The sequence below is a fragment of the Girardinichthys multiradiatus genome, chromosome 17 (genome assembly GCF_021462225.1).
Source record: "Girardinichthys multiradiatus isolate DD_20200921_A chromosome 17, DD_fGirMul_XY1, whole genome shotgun sequence".
Classification (NCBI taxonomy): Eukaryota; Metazoa; Chordata; class Actinopteri; order Cyprinodontiformes; family Goodeidae; genus Girardinichthys; species Girardinichthys multiradiatus.
The window spans coordinates 22,567,400-22,590,830 of NC_061809.1; the positions used below are offsets into that span (position 1 = coordinate 22,567,400).

The 23,431-nt window shown below is 37.7% G+C and overlaps 3 protein-coding genes across 5 annotated transcripts in view; 1 reads left to right on the forward strand and 2 right to left on the reverse strand.

Annotated features, from left to right (window-relative positions):
* The window catches only part of nup37 (nucleoporin 37), a 39,438-nt gene that overhangs the window by 15,981 nt on the left and 26 nt on the right, over positions 1-23,431 (reverse strand). The gene's annotated exons all lie outside the window — the stretch shown is intronic.
* On the forward strand, positions 8-19,992 carry LOC124883065 (PARP1 binding protein). 3 transcript variants are annotated; one of them, XM_047389941.1, is made up of 12 exons: positions 8-146; positions 1,859-2,014; positions 2,614-2,850; positions 3,599-3,703; positions 5,313-5,483; positions 5,589-5,743; positions 8,964-9,147; positions 9,231-9,412; positions 12,264-12,345; positions 17,409-17,589; positions 18,024-18,299; positions 19,887-19,992. In XM_047389941.1, the coding sequence occupies exons 2-12, from the start codon at positions 1,865-1,867 to the stop codon at positions 19,916-19,918; spliced, it is 1,755 nt and encodes a 584-aa protein (XP_047245897.1). In that variant the 5' UTR covers positions 8-146; positions 1,859-1,864; the 3' UTR covers positions 19,919-19,992. The 3 variants fall into 3 exon arrangements, with proteins under 3 accessions (XP_047245897.1, XP_047245896.1, XP_047245895.1); XM_047389940.1 differs by lacking the exon at positions 19,887-19,992 and having other exon boundaries at positions 9-146; positions 3,605-3,703; positions 18,024-19,866; XM_047389939.1 differs by lacking the exon at positions 19,887-19,992 and having other exon boundaries at positions 10-146; positions 18,024-19,866.
* On the reverse strand, positions 19,704-23,400 carry pmch (pro-melanin-concentrating hormone). The gene is made up of 3 exons (XM_047389948.1): positions 21,112-23,400; positions 20,079-20,220; positions 19,704-19,998 (listed from the first exon to the last, which is right to left on the reverse strand). The coding sequence occupies exons 1-3, from the start codon at positions 21,337-21,339 to the stop codon at positions 19,949-19,951; spliced, it is 420 nt and encodes a 139-aa protein (XP_047245904.1). The 5' UTR covers positions 21,340-23,400; the 3' UTR covers positions 19,704-19,948.

The window sequence follows — 23,431 nt, forward strand, 5'->3', positions numbered from 1 at the left end:
AAAAACAAAATCGAGACATCACAACTTTTGTCTGCTCCTAACTGATTGGCTGGCAGACAAAACGTCATCTTGAATTTAAACGTTCAAATCGGCAGCTGTCTTTTTTCGTTGACTCTTGCTCCTTAAGGCTGGGAACCTTATAACAGGTTAGAAATTATTAATCTAGCGTTTTTTGATATCGCTATATATATATATATATATATATATATGTGTGTCTACATGGATTTTGCTCATGCTGAAAGCATATTAATACAGTCAACGTTTAGGCATGGGGCCAAGGCTGAAAGTAGTTTAGATTCTTGCCGGTACTTAGGGGCGGAGCTAAAGGGGGGTGCTGGGGAGGCACTGGGGGCATGGGGCATATATATATATATATGAATGTATGTGTGTGTTAATTGTTACTCCCATCTGTGGCCCCCTCAAGATCTCTCTCTCAGCAAAGTCCACACTCAAACTAATTAAAACGTATCAATATTTTACTTTAATGTAGGCTGTCTTTATAAGGCAGAAATTAGAATCACTTGACAATGAAAAATATATTTATATATATTTCAATTGTTAAAGAACTGCCATATGTATGAAACAATGATAAACCACTTTATGAAGCATAACTTTTCATCTTCAGTTTCCGTCTTTTCTTTTGAACAAAGAAGATATTGTTCTGTGCATTGTGGTGAAGTTTTGATTTCATATAAATTAAAAATTTGACAGTTCGGTTGTTTTCGCGGTTTTTATTTAAAAGTCTGTAGATGGTAAGTGATTTATTGTTTGTCCTGTCTTAAGCGCAAGCGGCGGTTTTGTATGTCTGTGCACCACCTGTGTAAAATCTCCCTGTCCATTAAATCGAACGCACCGATCTCCTTGGCAACGGTTCTGTTTTGGAGGTAAGCGCGCATGCGCTCTCGTGTAGTGTATGTAAAACCTCAGGTCATAAGCGGTGTTTTCGAGATGTACTGTGTTGTAATTCAGCAAAATAACATGAACCACAACTAGTTTCTCTCCCTTTGCTTTTAACTGGAGTATTTAGCAGCGAGCAGACAGACATTAAACATAGCGGTGCTCGTTTTAAAGGCTGGCCGTTCACAAAAGCCTTGAACTCTGAGGGGAGAGAAGCAAAGCAAGAGCATTGAGGCTCCATCATAGCAGAACAGTTCAGAAACTATTTGTAATGAGGGGAAAATAACTATATTCATAAACAGATTAAGTCGTGTGTTAGACTGCCTATTGGTAGCGGATCTGATCTTCTTTGTGTGATCGTGAATGTTTCTGGATGACGGCTTCATAGCAGACAGCCGTTCTTCCCTCTTCCCGGCGCAGAATCTTTTAGTGGTATGCCGTACTGGACCGTACCGGCTCACTTTCACCCCTACATGGTGCCCATGTTAATAGGTAATGGGCAGAAAAGTGGGCTTCAGAAATGGTTTTCCGTGGGTTACATAATGGCCCCATATTAATGGCCTATTTAGAGTTGCCAGCCAACATGTGGGTGGGCCCCATATGGGTAAATCTGGTAAAAAGTGGGACCCACTTTAATCTGATTTTCTTAATGTCAATTAGAGGCCATACTAAAACCCACTATATAAAGGTCCTCCACTGGTATTACTGGAATGTGTTGTTAGCATATGTGGGCCCCATACCAAAAAACCTGTTGTGAAACTAGGACAATTTATCACCTATTTAGCTGAAAGAAAATTTCTTTGGGGCCCTTATTCTGCATTGCAAATCTGAAATCACCTGGGCCTCCATTACACTGCAGCTGTGAAGTAACCCATGCAAAAGGATTACCCAAATGTTTTGACATGTAACTGTAAATGTTCACAGGGCAGGCTTAGAGTATTTACTGTGACTTCTGTTTTAGGGAACAATGGAGGCATTTGCAGACCATCTAAAGCTGATTGTGAAAACCTTCAGAAGGGAGAGCCACAGGGTTTTACAGTCCGAGAGGACCGCCGTTCATGGAGCCGACAGCATGCTGATGGTGCTACAGCTGGCCATGGCAGAGATCAATAAGCAGGTAGCAGTTTAGCTCCTGTATTTGTTAGTCCCGCAGCATTTCATAACTTTTACACTCTTATGTTTGAGCTAATGGGACAGAAAAGCCTTTTTCCCAGTATGTCTTCCTGGGCACTCTGATCAACGTAAAAAATAAAGTATACATTTTGAAAAATATGCTTTTATTACATTTGTTTTAGAGATATTGTTAGTGATACCAATATTTTTGACAATGGCCTTTTTTTAAAATCATGCCTTGATGTGGGATGAAAATGTATTTACTCATATTTGTTTATAGTTCTAAATCAAGCAGCAATACTTTTTTTTTTGTCTTTTCTTAAACTGTGGTCTAAGATCCAAATATTAAACTGTAAAAACCTCTTGAAAGCCTGGAGAACCTCTATAAAATGTTACAGAAAATGTGTTCTTGTTCATTGGAAGCATGATGCAAAGAAGTGGGCTCTTATCATGATAAAACAGCAGCATCTCCTTACATCCTGATGACAAGTTGCACAACTTTCCAGCTGCTTATATTCAGACCGAGGCAAATATTTTGTCTGCTTTTGAGCCAATTGGTCCTTGGCTGTGGATATTCACTTTTTCTTCTCCTCCTATTTACAGCATGCGGGGGAATTTAAAGTGGCTTTGAGCGACGTGCTGATGGCCTGGAAGCATTTACTGTTAGACAAACTTCACCTGCCGCCCCCCAGCTCAGCTCGCCTGGAGAACTATGATCTCTTCCTGGAGGCATACCAATCTTTTCTGAAACGCTCCAACACTACGGATCTTGTGGACGTTCTGGCTATGTACAAACAGCTACGAGTGGGGGACTCGGATCCAGAGGAGCTCGTAAGCCCGGTGAGCAGGAGTTGGTTGAAATCAACCCAATGAAGTTGGAGATGAGGGTAATGTAGGCAGAGTGCTTAGTAAAAGTATTAATACCTCATAAACCTTTACACATTTTGTTACGTTACAGCCACAAGGTTCTATGTATTTTATTGGTGTTTTAAGTGGTAGAACAACACAAAGTAGTAAGTAATTGTGAAGTAAAAGGAAAGTATATGGTTTTCACATTTTTGTACCCTTTATACCACAAAACAAAATCCAGTCTAATTGTGAGTATTTGTCATTTTAATCCACTTGTTCTTTCCTGCATTCAAAATGCTATGTGAAGTGGAAAATTAACTCTCCACATCACCGTGAAACCACCTACCCCACAGTGAAACATGGTGACGGCAGCATCATGCTGTCGGATGTTTTTCGTCAGTAAGGACAGGGAAGCTGGTCACAGGTGATGGGAAGATGGATGAAGCGAAGTATAGAGTAGTCCTCATTTAAACAGCTGCTAGAGGCTGCAAAAGACTTGACACTGAGATAGAGGTTTGCCTTCCACAGAGCTTCTACCTTCTCAGATTTCTAGTTGGAAAGAATTTTGAAAACTATGTAATATTTTCCTTCCACTTGATTATACACTACTTGTTGTTGGTCATATACAATCCCAATAAAATGTATCAATATTTGTGATTTTTACCACAATGAATGTTAGAGATGAAGAAGTATGAATGAAGGGCAAAATACTTTAACACCTTCCTTATTCTTTACCAAGATGCAGCTGTTTGAGTTCCTCTCAGGCAACATGGAAGTCCCAGATCTCCCAGATTCATCAACTTATTCAACACCATCTAGTCAAAGCAGGAACTGCCCCTCCCAGGTAGGTCCAATCCCATAACAAATCCTCTCTTTTTCCACTTCAGTTCCATAGGACGTTATTTTAGTAGTATGCAAGTCTTATTGCCTGCTGGTAATGATCCAGGCTTTCACTTCCTTTCCACCTCTCCTAAGTTCTTGTCTGGAATCCATTCTGTTCTTATTGACAGGAACTCTATATCACATCATTCAGGTTTAGGAGAGTAATGTGAATTCAATTATGGTGCAGATGTTTAACACTCAGTGGAGCTCAACAGGAGCTTCTGTAATACAGTATGCTTCCTTCTTCTGTTACTTGCTAATTTATGAGGTTTCAGCCGAGACTTGCTGCTGTATTTCCACTTACATAGTGGTTTCATTCTTTATGAGCTTAAAACAAGCGGCTGTTTGAGAGCCTTACCAAGACTGTGAAGCTACTGTGTTTTATCTGCACTTTTTTTAATAATCCAAGATTTTGGCACAGTACTGACTAATGGTAAAGGTACTAAAAAGAACCAATAGCTTTCCAAAAGTTCATTCATTCATTCATTCATTCATCTTCTATACCGCTTATTCCATAGTGGGTCACAGGGGAGCTGATGCTGGTCTCCAGCAGTCTATGGGCGAGAGGCAGGGTAGACCCTGGACAGGTTGCCAGTCTTTCACAGGGCAACACAGAGACATACAGGACAAACAACCATGCACACACTCATTCACACCTAAGGGCAATTTAGAGAGACCAATTAACCTAGCAGTCGTCTTCCTCCTGCAGGAGGAAGCCGGAGTACCCGGTGAGAACCCACGCATGCATGGGGAGAACATGCAAACCTCCAGCCGGGAGTCTAACCTGGTTGGTAGCACTGTAGATGCAAGGCAACAGTGCTACCAACTGTGCCACCATGCAGCCCGCTTTCTAAAAGTACTAATATTTAATCAAGCATAAAACTAGTGTTCCTATGCACCCGGCAAAAGGAAGAAATTTACTATTTTCAATGTTGGTATGATGTTGCAAAAAGAACGATTAATCATTTGTAAGTTTGTCCTTCCATCTGTCTAACCATTTTTTCCACCTGTTCCTTTGTCGATGGTCTGTCCATTCATTAATTTTATACATCTGTCTGTTCGTCATCAATCTATTCATCCATCCAGATATGTATATATCAATCCATCAACTTGTCCATCCGTCCATCAGTTTTTCTGTCCTTTCATGAATTTCTCCATTCACAAATTCGACCATCCATCCATCCATTCATCCATCCATCCATCCCCTTACTTTAAGTGGTTTTTATAAGTCCCGTGTTTAAAGCCTAACTTCTGTAATAATATTTCTACCATAAATCAATACTGATCTGTTGAATTTCTGCTTTTAAAATGAATGAGAACACTGAAAATCTAAGCCTGAACGTTTGACATGAAAATGTCAACCCTGGAGATCCTTTCCTAAAGATGTTGTTTTCATAACTTTTTTTGGGAAATTTAAGGAAATAAATATAAATTTTACTACTGCTAGATTTCTGACTAAAACACGGGTATGATTGTGTTGCTAAAATCTATATTTATCAAGACAACAAATTTAGTTTTGTCTTAAAGTGATAGTTTTGTACTAAAATTATCTGTTTTCTCTTTACTGGAAGATAAAAATGGCAGTGAGACGGGTTTTCTGCTCCTATCTGAGTTTGCTGGTAAACTCTAAAAACGACATGGCTTTGGCCCTCACCCTCAACATCCCAAGTCGCTCTCTTGAAGGACAGGCATTTACTGACATCAAGCATGCTGCACGAGAAAGCCAAACCTCTCTCTTCTTGGTAAGAGATCATTATTCACATTTATTCAGTTCACGCTTTAGCAGAAAACCAAAGTTTGAGTTGTTTTTGTAGTTGCAACACTTGGGCTTTTTGTGGTTTTTGCAGGCTGTGACATCTTTCATTAGAGCCATCCAGCTTGGAGGGAAGGGGTATGCACCTGCAGAGTCTGATCCCCTCAGGAAACATATCAAAGGCCTGTCTGACTATGTCCAGTTTATTGACAATCTTGAAGAAATACTGGGGAATATTCTTGACCCAAGGTACCCAACACAACTTAATCTTAACTTGGATCACATTTTAGTACAGTACAAAGTGTAACTAGTTAATTTGTACTTGATATTTCTGTCTGGTATTCAAGACTGAAGTTGTAAGGTACGTGTCAGAGCAAGTTCCTTTTTTAAATTAATCTAATTTATATAAAAGTAGGATCTTTACCAAGTCCCATCCAATTTCAAGTGTACAAAACTCCACACCACAGATTTCTCTGTCATTATGTAATAAACAAAGACTAAACCAAATCAGGAATATTAAACAAGTAGTTTTGTACAGAATTCATGAAAAGAGGGTTATGTTATTTATCTTTCTGCAACAATAGTGATAACATTTAATCAATGCCTTTATTTTGTTTTTTTAAAAGGTTGTATGTCAAGACATGCAGTCTTGACATACAACTAAAACCAAACCATCAAATCTTGTAAAATACGTATATTTTAAATAATTATATCATTTAAGGTGCTTTTGGATTTTATATATTTGAAAATATGATGAATGGCTTATTGGTTTCTAAACATCAACAATTCTCTTAAATATTAGTAAATTAAAATGTTAATTATTGGGAACATTATAGAGTCTTATTTGACCGAACCCCTTACATTTCCCCCAGTTTTCAGTTTTAAGGCAAAGCTAGTCACCTCACAAGTTTAGTTTTATAAACATGGCATGCTGTAAGGCTTTCCAAATATTTGGAAAAAACCATCACATCCAGCCCATATTTTTAAAATAATGTTAAGTAGTATGCTAACCATAGCAGCATGCTAAACTCATAGAATTCTGTTTTGATTATATAAAATTTTCCAAAATAAAATCATGTAATACTGTAAACCCCATGTCATTCATAGATAATTTTATTTGTTTGATTTCTATTTCCTTGCAGAAAAAGCCTACAAATCCAACTTGTATTTAGTATCAATGATGAATGGTATGCTAACTGCTATGATAAGTAAGCATAGTCTTTTTTTCTCATTTCACGTTTGCCAAAGCAGATAATTTTTAGAGATTATTTTTCACATTTAGCACAACACCTCGTAAGTAAAGTATAAACAAAAAACTTGTAACTGGAAACATTTTAAAGTTTTATTTGACATGAACTGCAATAATACCGCCCCCCAATTTCTCAATGCTAATGCCAAGCTTGTCACTTCACAAGTTTAGCTTTTATGGCAACATAATAAATATCACACAATGGGCAACTAAACACGTTTTCCAAGTATTTCCTCTTCAGGGGAAAATGCCAACAAATCCAACTTTTAACATTTTTGGAGTAAATGTTAACTGATATGCTAACTATAGTAGCATGCTAAATTCCAAGAGTCTTATTTTTGTTATATCAGGTTTGCCAGAACATTTCATAGAGAAGTGACTTTTCTCATTTATCATAAAATGGAGGTACAAAAAACGACAAAACAAACAAAAACGAGAACATTGGTTTTTTTACAAAGTTGACACGTTTTACGGAAGTTTTTAATGCAAATATTAAGCTAGTCACCTCACAAGTTTAGCATGTGTTTATCGCAAAGTAATAAATAACGCATAATGTGTTCCTAACTAGGCTTTGAACGTATTTCTGTTTCTGGAAATTAGTTTTTCCATTTGGAAAACGCAACCAAATCTAACTTATCAAACTTTTGGTATTAATGCTAACCAATATGCTGAAGCTAGCAGCATGCTGAACTTTGAAAATCTTACAAGTTTGAAAAAACAAGTCTTAAAAAGGAAATCTTTAATAGAAGTGACTTTTTAAATTAAAGTTAACATTTGTTTTCTTTGTGGTAAAATCAATTCTCTTTAGCACATTTGGCCCTGAAAGCTAAACCAAGCACATCCTGTTCAAAGAAGGTGGACCACTGCTCAGACTGGTGGAAATATTTCTCCTTGGATAAGGAGTAGACCAGCATCCACATGTTTACTGAAATCAAACCTGCAATCATAAAATATACCTGTGCCAAAGCAGGTAATAATTGCCAAGAAATCCAATTAATGACTCCTATTCAAGTTTTTTTTTTTTTTTTTTCAAGAAAACACTAGATAAGCATGTTGATTTTTGCCACATCAAAGCCAGGCTTCTTCTGGTTCCCTGACTTTGATGATCAATCCTTGAGCTATACACAACATTACAGATTATGTTCAGACGTCAAGGATCTTGGCTCCTCAACAAAAGTGATTATCAGAAATGAATTAGCCGTACAATCATGTTGGCTTGCAAGGGAAACTGGATTAGGGCAACTGTGTTTGCAGTCCCTGAAGTGAAATTTCTGTTTCTGTTGAGCCATAACGTATTGTCATGTTTATGGAATGTGAACTCCAGGTGCTTTTCAGAGGGGTTTTGAGTTTATGTTATCTGATGAGAGAGCTCCCTTCAAATGAGATGTTGATTACCAACGTTTATCTTTCAACAAGCAGGGCCTTCACGTTCTGAGCAGAGTACTGTATACCCTCAAACACCTTCTGTGGTGAGTTCAGGGCCCCTTGTTTAGAGAACATGTGTTTTCCCAAATTAACTGAGCTTCAGTGTTGGGTCAGGGTTGGTGCACCACCACAGCACCTTGTGGCAGTCTTTTCTTTCACGCCTAGGTGCACTTGACAACCATGAATCCAGTAAATGTGGAAAGGTACAGCTGAGTGCAATGACAGTGCCCAAGGTGACTTTAATATGAGTGTGGAACATTTTTCAGAACTATTAATATTGGCAAAGCATTGCATTGAAATAAAAACACTGAATTAGTTTTGCTTGGCCTTTAAAGTCGATGTCAAAATTGAAAGTGAAGCTGCAGTATGTCTTTTGATTACTTGGAGTTGAAACCCTTTATTTATATACACTCTGTTAAGACCATATTTCTCACTATCTGACAGTAAATCAGCCTAAACCTTTATCATTTTAGGTTGGTAAAAATGATCAGACAACAGGACATGTCTCCAAAAACAAAGGCATTCATCCTCAAGTGCATTTGCAAGTTGTAGCCATTTTTCTTGGTTGCTTTTGGAATAATGGCTGCTTCCTATAACTACGATTTAAATGTCAGAGTGAGAAACCTTCTATACAGTGTATGTACATATCTGGTTTCAACTGTAGGTTTTCTTGAGTTTCAGTTTTGGGATAATTATTCATGTTTGCAATAATCGGTTGAACTCTTTATGTGTTTAAAGTTACTATACCCTTCCTCTAGATCTGTGGCTTTGTCTGTCTCCATGTTGAATTGTCAGTGAGTGTGCAACCCAGCTGCTGGCCACCATCAGAGCAGCGTTGGTGAAGGGACGCAGCAGTGGAGATCCAGTGTACGTTGCAGCAGAAGAAACTACAAAGGATCTGAAGGAGAGGATGGTCCAGCTTCACCAGATCCAGAAACAAGCTACTAATGGGGATGGGACATGGATAAGTCCTGCCAGGGTAATTTTCACCCTCATCTCTGAAGGTTGTACTTTATTACATTTCACTATAAAATCTCTGATCGAAGCCATTTCCATCCGCAGCCTAAAGCTTACACAGTCAACCACGGCACTGCATACAGAGGGCGGGAAACAGTAAAGGTGCTAATGGCGCTGCTCGATGAAGAAGCCTTGGCTCCTCCATATCCAAACAAGGCAGACCTGCTGTCGGAAGACCAGCCGGTCCTCAGTGGAGCTGAGGGAACCTGTGTCCTCATGCTATTCAGGTTGGTCACAAGCTTACAAGGCACCACATGTCTAAGCTCAACTGGCACAAATTGGGAAATAGATTTTGTTAAATAGGTTGTAAAGGGAATTTCCATGCAATCTTCTTCAGCAGTTCTTTAAAAGCAACAGACCAAAGCTGATGTTTTTTAGCAATTTGGACATGTATAAAAACCTGAAAGCATCACAAAAAGCTATGAGGATTAATGCTACAAGGTGCCAAATATTAAATATGTATATGAGCTAATGATGATGACAATAATATTTTTTTTTATTTCTGCATTCTGATTTTTTTATTTTTTTTATTGTTCCAGTAGTTTTATGTAATACCTCAGGGTTTAGTGCTTGGACCAGTCCTCTTTGTTTCATATATGGTTGCATATATGGAAGAATGTTTATTGTTATGTTAATTACACAATACTTATCCATTAAACCTGATTAATCTAATCAGTTATTTTCTGTAATTATTTTAAAAGACATGAAGGTTTCTTTTCTTTTAACTCAAAACAAGCTCCCAGTTTTTGTGTGACAATCTGTCACATTCAAGACTCGAGGCTTAAAACGTTGTTGCTGATCAAGCCTATAGTTGGCGTTAGGGCTGTGCGATATTAAGAAATCATGCCTTAAGAAATAATATTGTAGAATTTTGCAATAACGATGTCAGTTGTAATAAATTCATAGAAGTTACTCAACTCAATATTCAAAATACTCTTTGTGTCTTTTAGCCAATATCTATCTATAAATCTATTGGCTGTTTTATAACACATTCCCTTGATATGGCCGCCTAGAAGATGACTAATATGTGTACTTTCACTGAACCACTGGTTATAATTGAGCGATCCTCACGCCACTTCCCCACTTCACATCCCCACACCAACTCTGTTCAATGACTACCTCCTTCAGACCTTCAAGAAAGCAAAATGATGGCCTGCAAAAGTATTCATACAGCTTGAACTTTCCACATTCCAACATGTTACCACTAGGGGCGGGCAATATGGAGCTAAAATTGTACCATGACGTTTAGTGGTATTAGGTGTGATAACATTTTAAGTGTTGATAAACTATAAACAACTTCCTAAGTCTTATTTTATGCGACTGTATGGCTGCTCTTAGAAAACATTCACATTTTTAAATAGGCTTCTTCAGGACACCTGTTACATAAAGAAGTGTGATTTTTAGCACTAAACTGCAGATAGTAACTATTTTATCATATTTTCAAATGTTGATGCTCCTATTGAACAAACAGTGGAGAAAACAGTAAAAATAACATTTCTGACAATGCAGTCAGTTTTAGGGGTTTTAAAACATCTTTATTTGGAATTTGTGGTCATGATAAATCTAAAACTCTTATGATCAGCAATCTTTCACAATAATAAACGGTACGATAAATGCCCACCCCCAATTACAACCACAAACTTCAGTGTATTTTGTAGGGATTTTATGCGATAAACCAACATAAAGTGGAAAGAGAATGAATGAATCTCTTTATTCTTTTAGAAATAAAAACCAAAAAAGTGTGCCATGCAGATATTTTCAGCGCCCATGAATCAATAACACTTTCTGCTGCAATAAGAGCTGTAAGTTAATTTAGGGGTAGGTCTCTGTTAGCTTTGCACATGAGCTCTAATTAGCTCTTCATGAGCTGTGGCCATCTTACATTTCCTTGCTGAAGAAAAGAATCCCCACAGCATGATGCTGCCACCACCATGTTTTACATCCCTTGTGTATGGTGATTTGCATGTTGACCATGTTACATTTTGCTTTCATCTGACTAGAGTGCCTTCTTTCACATGTCTGCTTTATCCCCCACGTGATTTCTAACTAAATTCAAATGGGGCGTCGTAAAGCTTTCTTTCAACAATGGCTTTGTTCAGGCAAATCTTCTGGAAGGAACTTCCCTGTCCCTGTTGAAGAAAAGCATCCCTATTCCCCCAGCATGATGCTGCCACTATTGTGGTTCACCATTGGTGGTGTGTCTGATGCCTTCACAGAACAGCTGTATTTGTATAAGATTAGATCAAACACAAAGGCTCTGTTTACTAATTAGGGCTTTCTAAAACTGGTGACACTGGATTTTATTTAGGGGTGTCAGAGTAAATAAGCTGAACATATAGGCACACAAACTGTTTGGGTTTTTATTTGTACGAAACCCTTAAAAACCTGTATGATTTTCCTTTCACTTCAGAATTATTCATGACTTTGTGTTTTATTACTTTTTGCAGTAGAATACATAACAAACTGTGGTGGTAATATACATGGAACCGAGCTAGTATTGGCTGTGTTTCATTGTTTCTTACGAATTCACCCTGTTAGTTCTGCAAAATTTGTTGAATTGGCTGTAAATAAAAATAGATTTGAAAAAACTGATTTAATAGTGAGAAAATCTCAGTTTCTTCTAAAACACATTTCTACACGTTCCCCCAAGACAAGTCTGTGTCCCAAGTAATTGTTTTCCCATGAAGTCCATATTGGAAATAGGATTGAAATCTAAAGTTTGTGCATGTCACACTGAGTTTCAATTAAATTAGGCTGTTTTTACACTCCGGGAACGGAAAAGCCCTGCAGCAACAATCCGACCAACATGGGACTCAAGACAACTCTCACTGAAACCACAAGTGGGAAAATCCTCCCACATCACACTGGAACAATTTATCAGGTCAAACATCTGAGAGAAAAATACAGTATAATAGTAGCCTGAGGGTGTTTGCAGTCTGATGTTTGTGAAGATCTTTGACAGGATTAAACTTAAAGGGAGGAAAAAAACTATTGAGACAAAACAAGATTTCTCTAACTAAATGCAAGCTTTTGGCTTCCTTAATTTATAAAACTCCCAGCTTTACTTCTTGCTTTCAGATCCCCTGAAGTGTCCACTGGATGTTCTCCAGAACCCCTCAGGAACAGAGTCCAGAGCCGACTAAACCTGCTCAAGCCCAAGGTAACACCAGCCCCCAAAATCTAAATCATTGGTTACTTCAAATTGAATCAGATGTGCAAACATTGAAAATAATGTCTTTACATCCTGTAATTTCTTCCTGGTACTGTATTATTTATTTGCTTAGCTGAAGCTCACAACTGACTTCCACAGTTAACGTTTTCACAGCTGTGTTTTAGCTCTTAATGCTGGTTCGAGTGTGCAGTTTCAGTCCAGGGCATAAAATGAATTATTTGTAGCGGGGTTCATACCATTAAACATCACCTCATGATAGGTTATTCCATTGCCTATTTGCTTACAGAGCACAATACTGTATATTAAATATCAATATTTCACTATTTCCTGTCCATTTTTTATTCAAACTTTTAGTTTAAATCATGAAAAACATGATGTTTTGCTCCGTTTTAATAACCTTTTACCCAGATGTTCAATGTGAGGCACTAACCTCACCTTATCACCGTGATGCTCTGCAGCAACACTTATTATTCAGAGCCATGACTGGGGAGCAGAGGCAGACACAGAGGTAAACTGAAACCGGTCTGGTTGACTGGGGCAAATAACCGCAAGACGGTAATTCTAGTTTGAGCTGAAGAAATGTTCCACTCCCCATGCATCTTTGTCACTTAAGGTAACAAGTGATCCTCGCTGATTTTTCACACCTGAAACCAGCTCATGTGTTGGATGGGTTCTGTAACATATGTGGAAGAACATGTGCAGTAAGTTGTGAGTCCAGAAGGAGCTGAAGGAAACCTGAGGACGTTCATTCAGACAGAAGTACCTCTTCTATATTTCCAAGTGAAGACCAGTTTCACCTTTGCCTCTACTGCAAAGTCCTAAACCCGTTTATTTGAGTTACCCCTAGACCTACCTGCGATGTTCACCTGTAAAGAAACATGAAAGCTATGTCCACTGTAGTTCAGCAACAACTAATTAAATTACAGATACAGGGAGAGGCCACTAGGGTCCTTATTTAAAATGCCTCCCTTTTTCAAAAGGGCTCATCTGCAGAGAAATAGGCCCACAGCATCATAGATCCTTCACCGTACTTCGCAGTGAGCCTAAAGATTTTTGTTTTTTCACCTATTTATCTTTTGTTTCATGTCAACCCCACCTGGCTGGGGTTTAAAGCTTTGGTATCTGCAACAGTATCTCCAGGACGACATAAGCTAATGCTAACTGTTTTGAATATTAGCTTCACAGACATCCCAATGAAGGTGTTAAGTGGGTTTGAGGTCCCCCTTCGACAAGCGCAGTTCTGAACCATGTAATGCTCTGTTCTACTTGTGGTACAAATTAATGCAGGAAAATGTTAACCAGCTGACATGACAACTGCACAACTGTACAAAAAATATATACATTTTCCATTTAAGATGAAAAAACGTCTTTGTGTGTAAATATGCTCTATCCAGAACTCCTTAAGTGCCATAGTTTTAGCCTTATCTGGTTAAAGTTCTGTAAAAAATCTCAAATTAAGTACCTTTTGCTATCTGACTATTAATCGATTAATGAAAAAAAAAATAATCGACAGATTAATCGATTAACAAAACAATCATAGTTGCAGCCCTACTAAATACGAAAGCTTTGAAACACGTTGGTGCAACATCTGATTACTCCTCGGTTTAGTTGTAAAGCCATTGGAGGCTAATGTAGCTAATTATAACACAGGTTATAGTGTAGCCTGACTGAAGCAGACATTGAGAGCAGAAAAAAGTAGGAACTTTGTTTGGCGAAGCAGGGAAGTGAAACTTTTACATTTTTAATTTTTCTAAACGGGGCTGAATTGTCCCCTAATTAAGGAATTTAAAAAATATTGTCATATTGTAATTAGTCATATTTCTAGCTCTTAACTTGAAAGAACCTTATGCTTTAAAAAAAAGTTTGCTGCTGTATCAAAAATGGTATTAAATATTTTTCTTTGCATCGGTATCAAGTTTGAAATTATAGGACGACCCTAAGAGACTGGGCAAAAATGGCATCCATGGGAGAGTTCCAAAGCCAAACCGCTGCGCACCAAAAAGACCATAAAGGCTTGCCTTAAATTTGTCAAAAAATAGCTTGATGATCACCAAAACATATTCTGTGGACTGATGGGACAAGGGAGGAACTTTTTTTTGAAGGTTCCTGTTACATCCGACTTAAAACTAACAGCATTTCAAAGAAGAAAATCAAATATACAGTCAAACATGGTTACAGTAGTGTGATGGTCTGGGGATACTTAGACCTGGAAGACTTGACATAATCAATGGAGTCATGGATCCTGGTCTCTACTCAAAAAATCCTGAAGTAAGCAAATCCACCTCTGAAGGGCTAAAAGAATATATAAAATTAAGGTTTTGGAGTGGCCTAGTCAAAGTCTGATCTTAAGTTGAGTTCAGATGCTGAGGCATGACCTCCAACAGGCTGTCCGTGATAAAAATCCCTCCAATGTGGCAAAATTAAAACAATGCAAGGAAAAGTGGACCAAGATTCCTCCATAGCAATGTAAACGAATTATTACCAGTTATCAGTTACTGCCAAGAAAGGAACAACCAGTTCATGGGTTTAGATGGTAAATACTTTTTCAAATACAACCAGTGTGATAGTGTCATAATATCTATAGAAGTTAGTTATATCCTGCGACTGCTTTAGTGTTTCGCATTGTACAGACCAATGTAATCAATATAGCAGCGTTGCTGAGTTACTATGTCTGCATATTTTCACACATTTTGAGTTGGAACCAGTCTTAATTTAAAGCTGATCACCTGTGTGAACCCTTTTTTTCCCCCTTATTTTTTCCAACATCATATGCTGAACACATTTACTGAACCAGTTCCTTCATTTGATTAAGCTACCAGATGTCATCCTAGCTCTACACAATCTGGCTGGCTTCCTGTTTCAATGCAGCGTAATGGTCCCTGGGCCGCTCGCCGCTTCCTGAACTCCAAGAACGGAAGCTCTTCACATCAGTTTCACTTTGAAGATCCCGTATCAGTCGCACAGCTCGTCTAGCCGGGGAAACATGAAAGGTTATTGCTTTCTGTTGTCTGCTGAACGACTTTATCCCCCTGAGTTCTCTGGTGATTTCACCATGACGTCAACTGGCACACATGGAGATCGTCTGATTTAGTTTTTGAGACCTTTTCAATTATGTTTCCCAGTCCTTCAAATAAAACCTACACTGACAGTCAACCATTTTTGCAACAGACACTAATCTCAAAAAAGTTAATGAATAATAATATAATTAATTATAAATGTTTTGGTACAAACTATGCAGACATAATAATAAAAAATTATTAAAAATCTTTATTATGTATTTATTATTAAAATATTTAGTTTCTAAACATTTTATTTCAATAGGATTAAATCCCTCTCAGGTGGAGATGCAGGTTCATCTGTTACTTGTTCCATCATCTCTGTTCAAAAGGACACCTTTGTGCTTTATGGACCAAGCCAGCATTATTTTCCATATTTTTTTCCTCTCTTTCCCCTCATTATGATCTCTTCTCACCACTGTGACCCATTGGCTCAAAGGGTGAAAGGCAGCTGATCAATTACAGTCTTCAGTACCATTCAGTTTTATTAAAACTTGGTCTTTCACTGTTCTTTTTTTAATAAGGTGTTTTGTCTAGAAATGTTATCCAACTAAAAGACTTTGTTCTACTGCTTTTTCTACTACATGACTTTAAACCTTTTTAGCATCTTAAAAAAATCTAAATTGTGATTCAACCCAATTTACATTTCAAAATTCCACTGACTGCCAGTCGGTGTTTTTCCTTCGTTCTAAAGCATCACCATACCCGTCAGAGGAGTAAATGTATTCATATGAAGCATAAATAATAAACCTAACCTAAACCAACCTAAAAAAACATTAAAAACATTTGAAAAAAACAACAAACCAGTTGGTTACAGACAGAAATGAAGTTCAAAACTTAATGATGCAAGTGAACGAAGTACAATTGTGGGATTTTCATCAAGTTTGGTTCAGTGAGTCCATGTGGGAGGACCCCATAGCCGCATTTCTTGGTTGATAATAGGAAGACGTTTTAGATTTGGAACATTTTATTTAGGCTTTGCTGGGGTTCTTTTCTCTTTTCGATATAATCTCTTGTTATAGTTCCAAAGAACGATCTCATTTTGTTGTGAGGAAAACACAGTGAGGAAAAAACCCTCCCTTTGTCTTGAAAGGCAGGAATCTTGGGCATCAACTTGAAATCAGTGATACCGATCAGCATTGTCATATTGTTTGATGTTTTTATTAAAAATATTGACATATAAGACTGATTCGTGTGAACTACTCACAATATAGAAGACACTAATTACTTTGGAGATTCCCGATCTCCTTCTATGTAATGCCAGCAAGGCTGGTGCCAAACTCCAAACAATAGATGCCTAGACAGTTGGTGTCCATATAAGGCATTTATCTTCCCTAGAGGGTAAACTCAACTCATCATATCAAAGTGCTTTTACCAATAAATAAGTTTTTCAGTTCTAAGACAAAGTAGCTATAAGAGCTGCAATTGTACAGGTTGCTAAGTTTCAGATGGTAGAAGTTACCTGGTGTTAGATAGTAGTAAACACAATGTCTTTTGAAAGTTTTAATAATCCCTGAAGTTTATTAATTGTTTTTGAGTTACAATCACACTAATTAGGCGGCTTTTAAAAGGCGACTGGTTGCACGGAATGTCATTTGGATGGAAAAGAGTAAAGAGGGCTAAACCTGTGTATGCATGCCAGAAACACAGATCTTTATTTGTAAAATAAAACCATGTATTCTTTTCCTTCAATTTTCCTTGTGGCTGTTATGTAACTAAATTTGGAAAAGTTCAAATACTTATTTAAATACTTTTGCAAGGCACTATACAGCATCTATAGACTTTTTGTGTTCATTTCTATTTATTAGAGCTGCTAAAATGATCAAAATTAGGAAGAAACTTCATAAAATTCAATATAAACTGATGTTACTTTTCTTCAAAACCAAAACTTGATCTAGGACGTTTTCAAAACAAAAAGACTAATGTCACCTAGTTTCAGAAGCTAACAATCATCAATGTCCTCCAGCCTACTGCATTTATTTTTGTTTATTTCAGGCTACACAGAGGGTCATCCGATCCCAGTTTGCCTGCACATACAAAGATGAGCCGCCGCTCAACCGGGTGCTGGACTTCCCAAGCACCAGCCAGATGCCAACCTGTGTTCACCCAGCACCAAAGCCAAAAACGAGTCTATCTGTGGAAGACGGGTTCAACTCTGATACGGAAGATGGAACAGGTACACATTCCTACCCATTGTTTAGAACAGGCTAAAGGGCTAAAGGCTCTTTACAGAAACCCAAAATGTTAACATGAGCTGTGAGCTGAACTGCTCAGCTGAACTATGTAGAAACTCTTTCGCAGCTTAGGCCTTGAACCCTTCCTGCTACCTACTCTGGGACTAGTGCTTACCTTAAACCATTAAATTAATCTCTTACTATAAAATATTCTAACCCCCCCATCTATAGTAAAAACCAAAATGATCCCACATACTTTTTTTTCCAGTGCTTGTATGCAGTTTGATCTGTGAAAATTCAGGCTCAGCCCCGCAAAGTTTACAGGACAGATGTTGAATTTCATGGCATAAACACAATATGCTTGGACTTCCAGTACACTTCAGGAGTTTCCCTTTGTTGCTTCCAGCATTTAAAACTTGTTTTTGGTTTGTTTTAGTTTTCGCAGCCAAGCCCTCCAGTGAATCCCAGAGAAAAGAGCACCGTGAGGTACAGCGGTGGGTTGCTCCCGAGCAGAGGAGTGGAAATGTTCAAAACGGAGGTGGATGTCAGAGTAATAAAAGGAAAACTGGCATTCAGATGCAGAGCAAGGGTAATAAGAGGAAGCAGCTGGATTCTGAGCAGCACGGCGGATCAGAGAACGAACCTCCGGAGAAGAAACAGCACACCCGTGTGTCAGTCAAAGTGCCCGGCAAAAACGTCTGCAAGGTTTCAAGTAAAAAAAAACTTATAGCTGGACAGGGAAAGCTTACCAGCTTCTTCAGAGTTTAGGCATGACGTTCAGTGATTTGATGACAAAATATGAATGTAAATTTGCTATATTTAAGTCAGCTTAATAGTTGATTTTACCCAAGCACAGATTATGAAGTTTATTTATCCTCACATCGGTTCTCCAGCTGATGTCTTGACTCCTTTTTGGTTTTAAGTTTTTTCCCTTTAAAACATAGTAAAAATACTCTTTTTATATTCTTTTGGTACTCGCAATACCGCTATGCAATAAAGCTTCGCAGCTAATTAACATGAATACCTAAAACGGAGCGAAAGCGCTGACCACAACTGGCCAATGTGTTTGTTTGTTTTTTTGTTTTTTTTCAAACTTAATTCTGTATTTCTACAAATTAAGTGGTAAATGTGTTAATCAAGTTTACCACAATCTGACTCATTGACTTGCTAATTATTGCTCATCAAATATGAGCAATAATTAGCAAAAATCTATAAAATGGAGAGAAACAGCAAACTGGCCACTAGCAAAACATGTTGTTTTTCCACAAATTTATTAATGACAAGCTTAATTTTTTTAGGTCTGACTAAATTAAAGATAGGATAAGCAATAATATGCACAAGTACCTAAAGCAAAGGAACTGCTAACGATGTAACAATGGCTAACTAGCCCCTAGCCATGGACAAGTTTGGATACGTTTTTCTTAAAAAAAAACGTGGGAAATGTTAGTTGTAAATTGCTAAAGCATTTTAAGTATGAATTAAAGACAAGATATGTCTCTTAATGTCTGACCTGTATTAGAGTAGGGGGCTACGCAATGATTATTGTAAATACCTAAAGCGGAGAGAAACTGCTAGAAACTAGCAATCTAGAAATGGCTAGCTAGCCATTTCCACTAATTAAAAATTTTAAATGTGTATTAATTATGCCTCCTCATCTTGAGTTGATGATGAGATGTGTCTCTTCATGTCTGACTGTAGTTTAATGATGGGCTATGAAGACCATGATTAGCATTAACGCCTATAGCAGAGAGAGACCCCAACTAGCTAAAGTTGCTAACTAAAAACAGCTTAGTAGCCATTATCAACAGATTTGGGTGAGTTTTCTACTAATAAACATGTCAACTGTGTTAGTTATGTATCTCTTATGCCTTTTTAAAATTAGAAGTTACCAAGGAACAAAAAAAATACAAACACTGGACTTGGATTTGAAAACAGTTCTTGATCAAATGTTTAACTATCTAATGAACAAGAAGGTGCTAAGTAGCAAATACAATTACTTTTTTTTTTATGAGGCAATATAGTTTTTTGTTTTTTTTATTTACTTATAATGGGCATTATGCATTTAAAATTTTTAATTGTGCAGGACAGCAAATCAAGATTAAACCTGGAGTCCATATTTGATCAATGCACTTTATTTGTAAATGTACTTCCATACATGGTTTCTAATACATGTCAACAGATGTTTATTTAAATACTACTTCTGAAGTTTTAATTTTTATTATTTCTGTACAATTTCAATGCAAGCTTCCTTTTAATAAAGTCTCATTGTTGTTGTTTTACTTGTTTGTCACGTTTCTAGAACAAGGACATGTTTGTGGTGTAATACAGTAGATGGGGAGGACAGTTTCGTAGCATATTCACTCAAGCTTCCCAACACGGTCGGTATACTCTTCCGATCATACAACGCAGCACTGCAAGGAAGAAAAGAAACAGTCAAAACAAGTTGATAATCCAAAGGAAATGAAAGTAAAAAGCTTTTCCTGAAACTTACTGTCAAGGTCTTTTTCTCGTTTATTTATTTTCAAAGTGAACTCGTGAGGTGTGTTATCCAGGCTTCGTTCTGTGATCAGAGGATAGCTCCGGGTCAAGGCCAAGTTCAGCCCATGAATACTGTGCCGCTTGAGGTTCATGTCCTAAAATTTATTAAACACATGTTACATCTCACGTTCACTCTCATCATGGAGTATGTAATATCTCAATGATCAAGCAACAGCTTTAAAAGATTCTTTGTCCACTTAGCAGATGTTGGACTTCCCTTTATCTGTTGATCCAACTCACAGAAAATGGAACAATCGCGTCCTCGTGTTTTTTACGATAACACAGTAGCCTGCTTTTTCCAAAGCTTTGGCTCACTCAGAAGTAGACGCCTTTGTTGTTTAAATTATGGCTTTCTGTTCCCCATTACCAGAGATAACCGCCATGTTCATGACACACAAGAGACACAATCGCCAGAAAAACATATTACAGCCAAGGGCTTCATGAAACACTAATATATCATCATTCTTCCCAGTGTGATTTAAATAAAGCTTTATAGGCTTGTGATCATCTGACCTTTTCGGGTAATGGCCTTTCCTGCTTTTCCAGTGCTGCTGTAAAATTATTTTATAGGTGTGCGGGTAAAATATTGACTTAACAGCAGATGAGCGGATGGTGGCCAATGAAAAAGGGTCAAGTGTTTAGTCACAGCACGGACATAATGTGCACTGTGAAATAGTCTGACAATGAATGCTTATGATGCATGACTATTTTGGAAAAAATTACTTTTGCGAGTTTTCAGATTAATTCAGATCAATAGTATTGGCATTTATTATGCGGGCTGATTCATTTTCATAGAAATCAAAATAAGTAAAACACTGATCCTTCTAAACCACCATAAATCTGGTAAAAATGTTTTCTCCGCAAGCATTGTGCAGATATTTCTAATCATGATATTTGAAATAAAGCTTTCAAAAAGTTTTTGTTATATCGTCTGTAAAAATGGAAACTGTTCACAGCTAAAACAGATTTTATCTAGCACCACCTACCGGTATAACGATGATTTTGGATCTCTCATCATTTGTGAGGCTCCGTCTGTACATTAGAGGAACCACAGCACGTTCAGTCATGTCCTCTTCAGCCAGAATTGAGCCCAAATCTTCTCGTTCTGTAGCAACATCTTCTACCATAGTTGAAGGCATGGCCACAGTGACCAAGACGCTGTTCATCTCAGAGAACAGCATTATAGCAAACAGGAGAGAGTAGACGGACATCATGGAAACCGGTGTTTACACTCAAGACTTGCCTGATCTTGCCTTACCTAACAACTGATGTGACGCTGCATTGAGCGGCTTTATATACTAAGGAACATGTAAAAATCTCACAAAAATACAATCATGCATCTATCTCTAAAGGCTGAAGGTCACAGGAAGTTTAAAGGTGACTACAAATAAGCTACAATCCTATTATAAAGAAAAAAGCAGAGAATACAATTATTAATTCTGCTTAGAGATGGGATGAGAAACATGCTGGTCATCTTCAACCTTATCAGACTAGGGTTGACTGGATAAATAAAAGGTCATAGGGCAGGAAATAGTAGCAGATTTATTCTTTTAAAAGCTCTACAAACTGAAATACACTCAACAGGTGGTAGGACAGAGGAGGGATGGTGCTTATTGAGCGATCATAGGTGTCATGCTGTGGCTTTTCAAAACCCACTGAAAAGCCATCAACAGATGTCTTAAACACATATTAATCCTCTCAGCTCTACTTTAAGATACTAATCCTAACACTGTTGCAGTTAGTGGTGTATTCTCCGTTTATTTAAGGTATTTCAAGAATTATCTTTAATTATTATTGTGCAATAGCATGGGCTTTAGCTGCAAACGTGCACTTACAAGTTCTAGTCCTTAGGCACTTTCTTACTACACTTATTTATTTGCTTGTGAACACGAATACCAAGACAACTTGAGATCAAAATGGGTAAGAAAAGGGGATTTAATTGGCTTTGACTGTGGAATGGTTGTTGGTTATGTGACTATTTTAGTACCTAATTATCTACTAGGATTTAGATGCACAACCATCTCTCATGTTAGCAGACAAAGGAAAACAGAAAATATCCAGTGAGCAGTCATTGTGTGGATAAAAATACCTTGTTGATGTCAGAGGAGAAAAGACAAGACTGGTTCGAGAGCATAGAAAAGTATGAGGTATGGACATTATATGTCAAACCTTGACGCAGATGGGCCACAGTAGCAAAAGGTCACACTGGGAGCCACTAATGTCAGCTAAGCTAAAGGAAACAAAGCGTACAATTTACACGTCTTCACAAAAATTGGACAGTAAAAGACAGGAAAAATGTTGCCAGGATGAGTCTTGGTTGCAACTTTCAGATGACAGGGTCTGAATTTAGCATGGAACCATCCTACTTTGGAACACATGTTCAACCTGGTGGTGGTGTAATGGTGTGAGGAAATCAGTATTTTCTTGGCCCCCAACTACGTCTGATGGCTATTTGTAGCAGGTTAATGCACCATGTCACAAATCTCAAAATGACCTGTTGAGCATGGCAATGAGTTCACTGTACTACACTCGCCTCATCAGTCACCAGATCTCAGTCCAATAGAGCACCTCTGGGATGTGGTGGACAAAGCAAATCATGGTAATCACTGCATGAAATAGATACAGTAGCTGCAAGAGGCCTGTCCGCTTAGAAGGCATGGTTCAGTAAACCAATTAACCATTCCACATCATAGACATTCTTGGACACTCTTCAGTTAAATATTTATTAATAACAAATTGCAAAAAATAAACTGCCCAGGCCATTGCAACTCACATTGGTGTGAAAAAGTATTTATACCCTTGCAGAATTATTCTGTTTTTGCGTTTGACAAATAATGATCTCGTTAACTAAGGGGAGAAAAGCTAACTCAATTAACAACGTTTTTGGGAAACCTAAGTTCAACATTTCCACATACATGCTTGATTACAGTCATATTTAAGAAATTACTTAGATAGAACCTGTATGACAGCGTGAAGTAGGCTAAAAGATCTCAAAAGAAATTCAAGAAAAATGAGAAACAACATCCTTGATGGTATCTCTAAAGGCCCCCCTTTGGGGAAACAAATAAAATAACATTATAATGTTGCACACCTAAATAAACAGCAGACCCTGGTCTACAACATATAGACCTTTACTAAATTACTAAATATCAAACTCCATAAAGCACAGCTGTGGAAACCTACTCGCCCCACCACAATTCAACAGGAACACATAAGCCACGCCCCGAACAAAGCTGGAACAACGCATCAGAGAGACAAAAGCCAAAGAAAATTAACAGCAGAAATTGCTTTATTGTAAAACTGGTC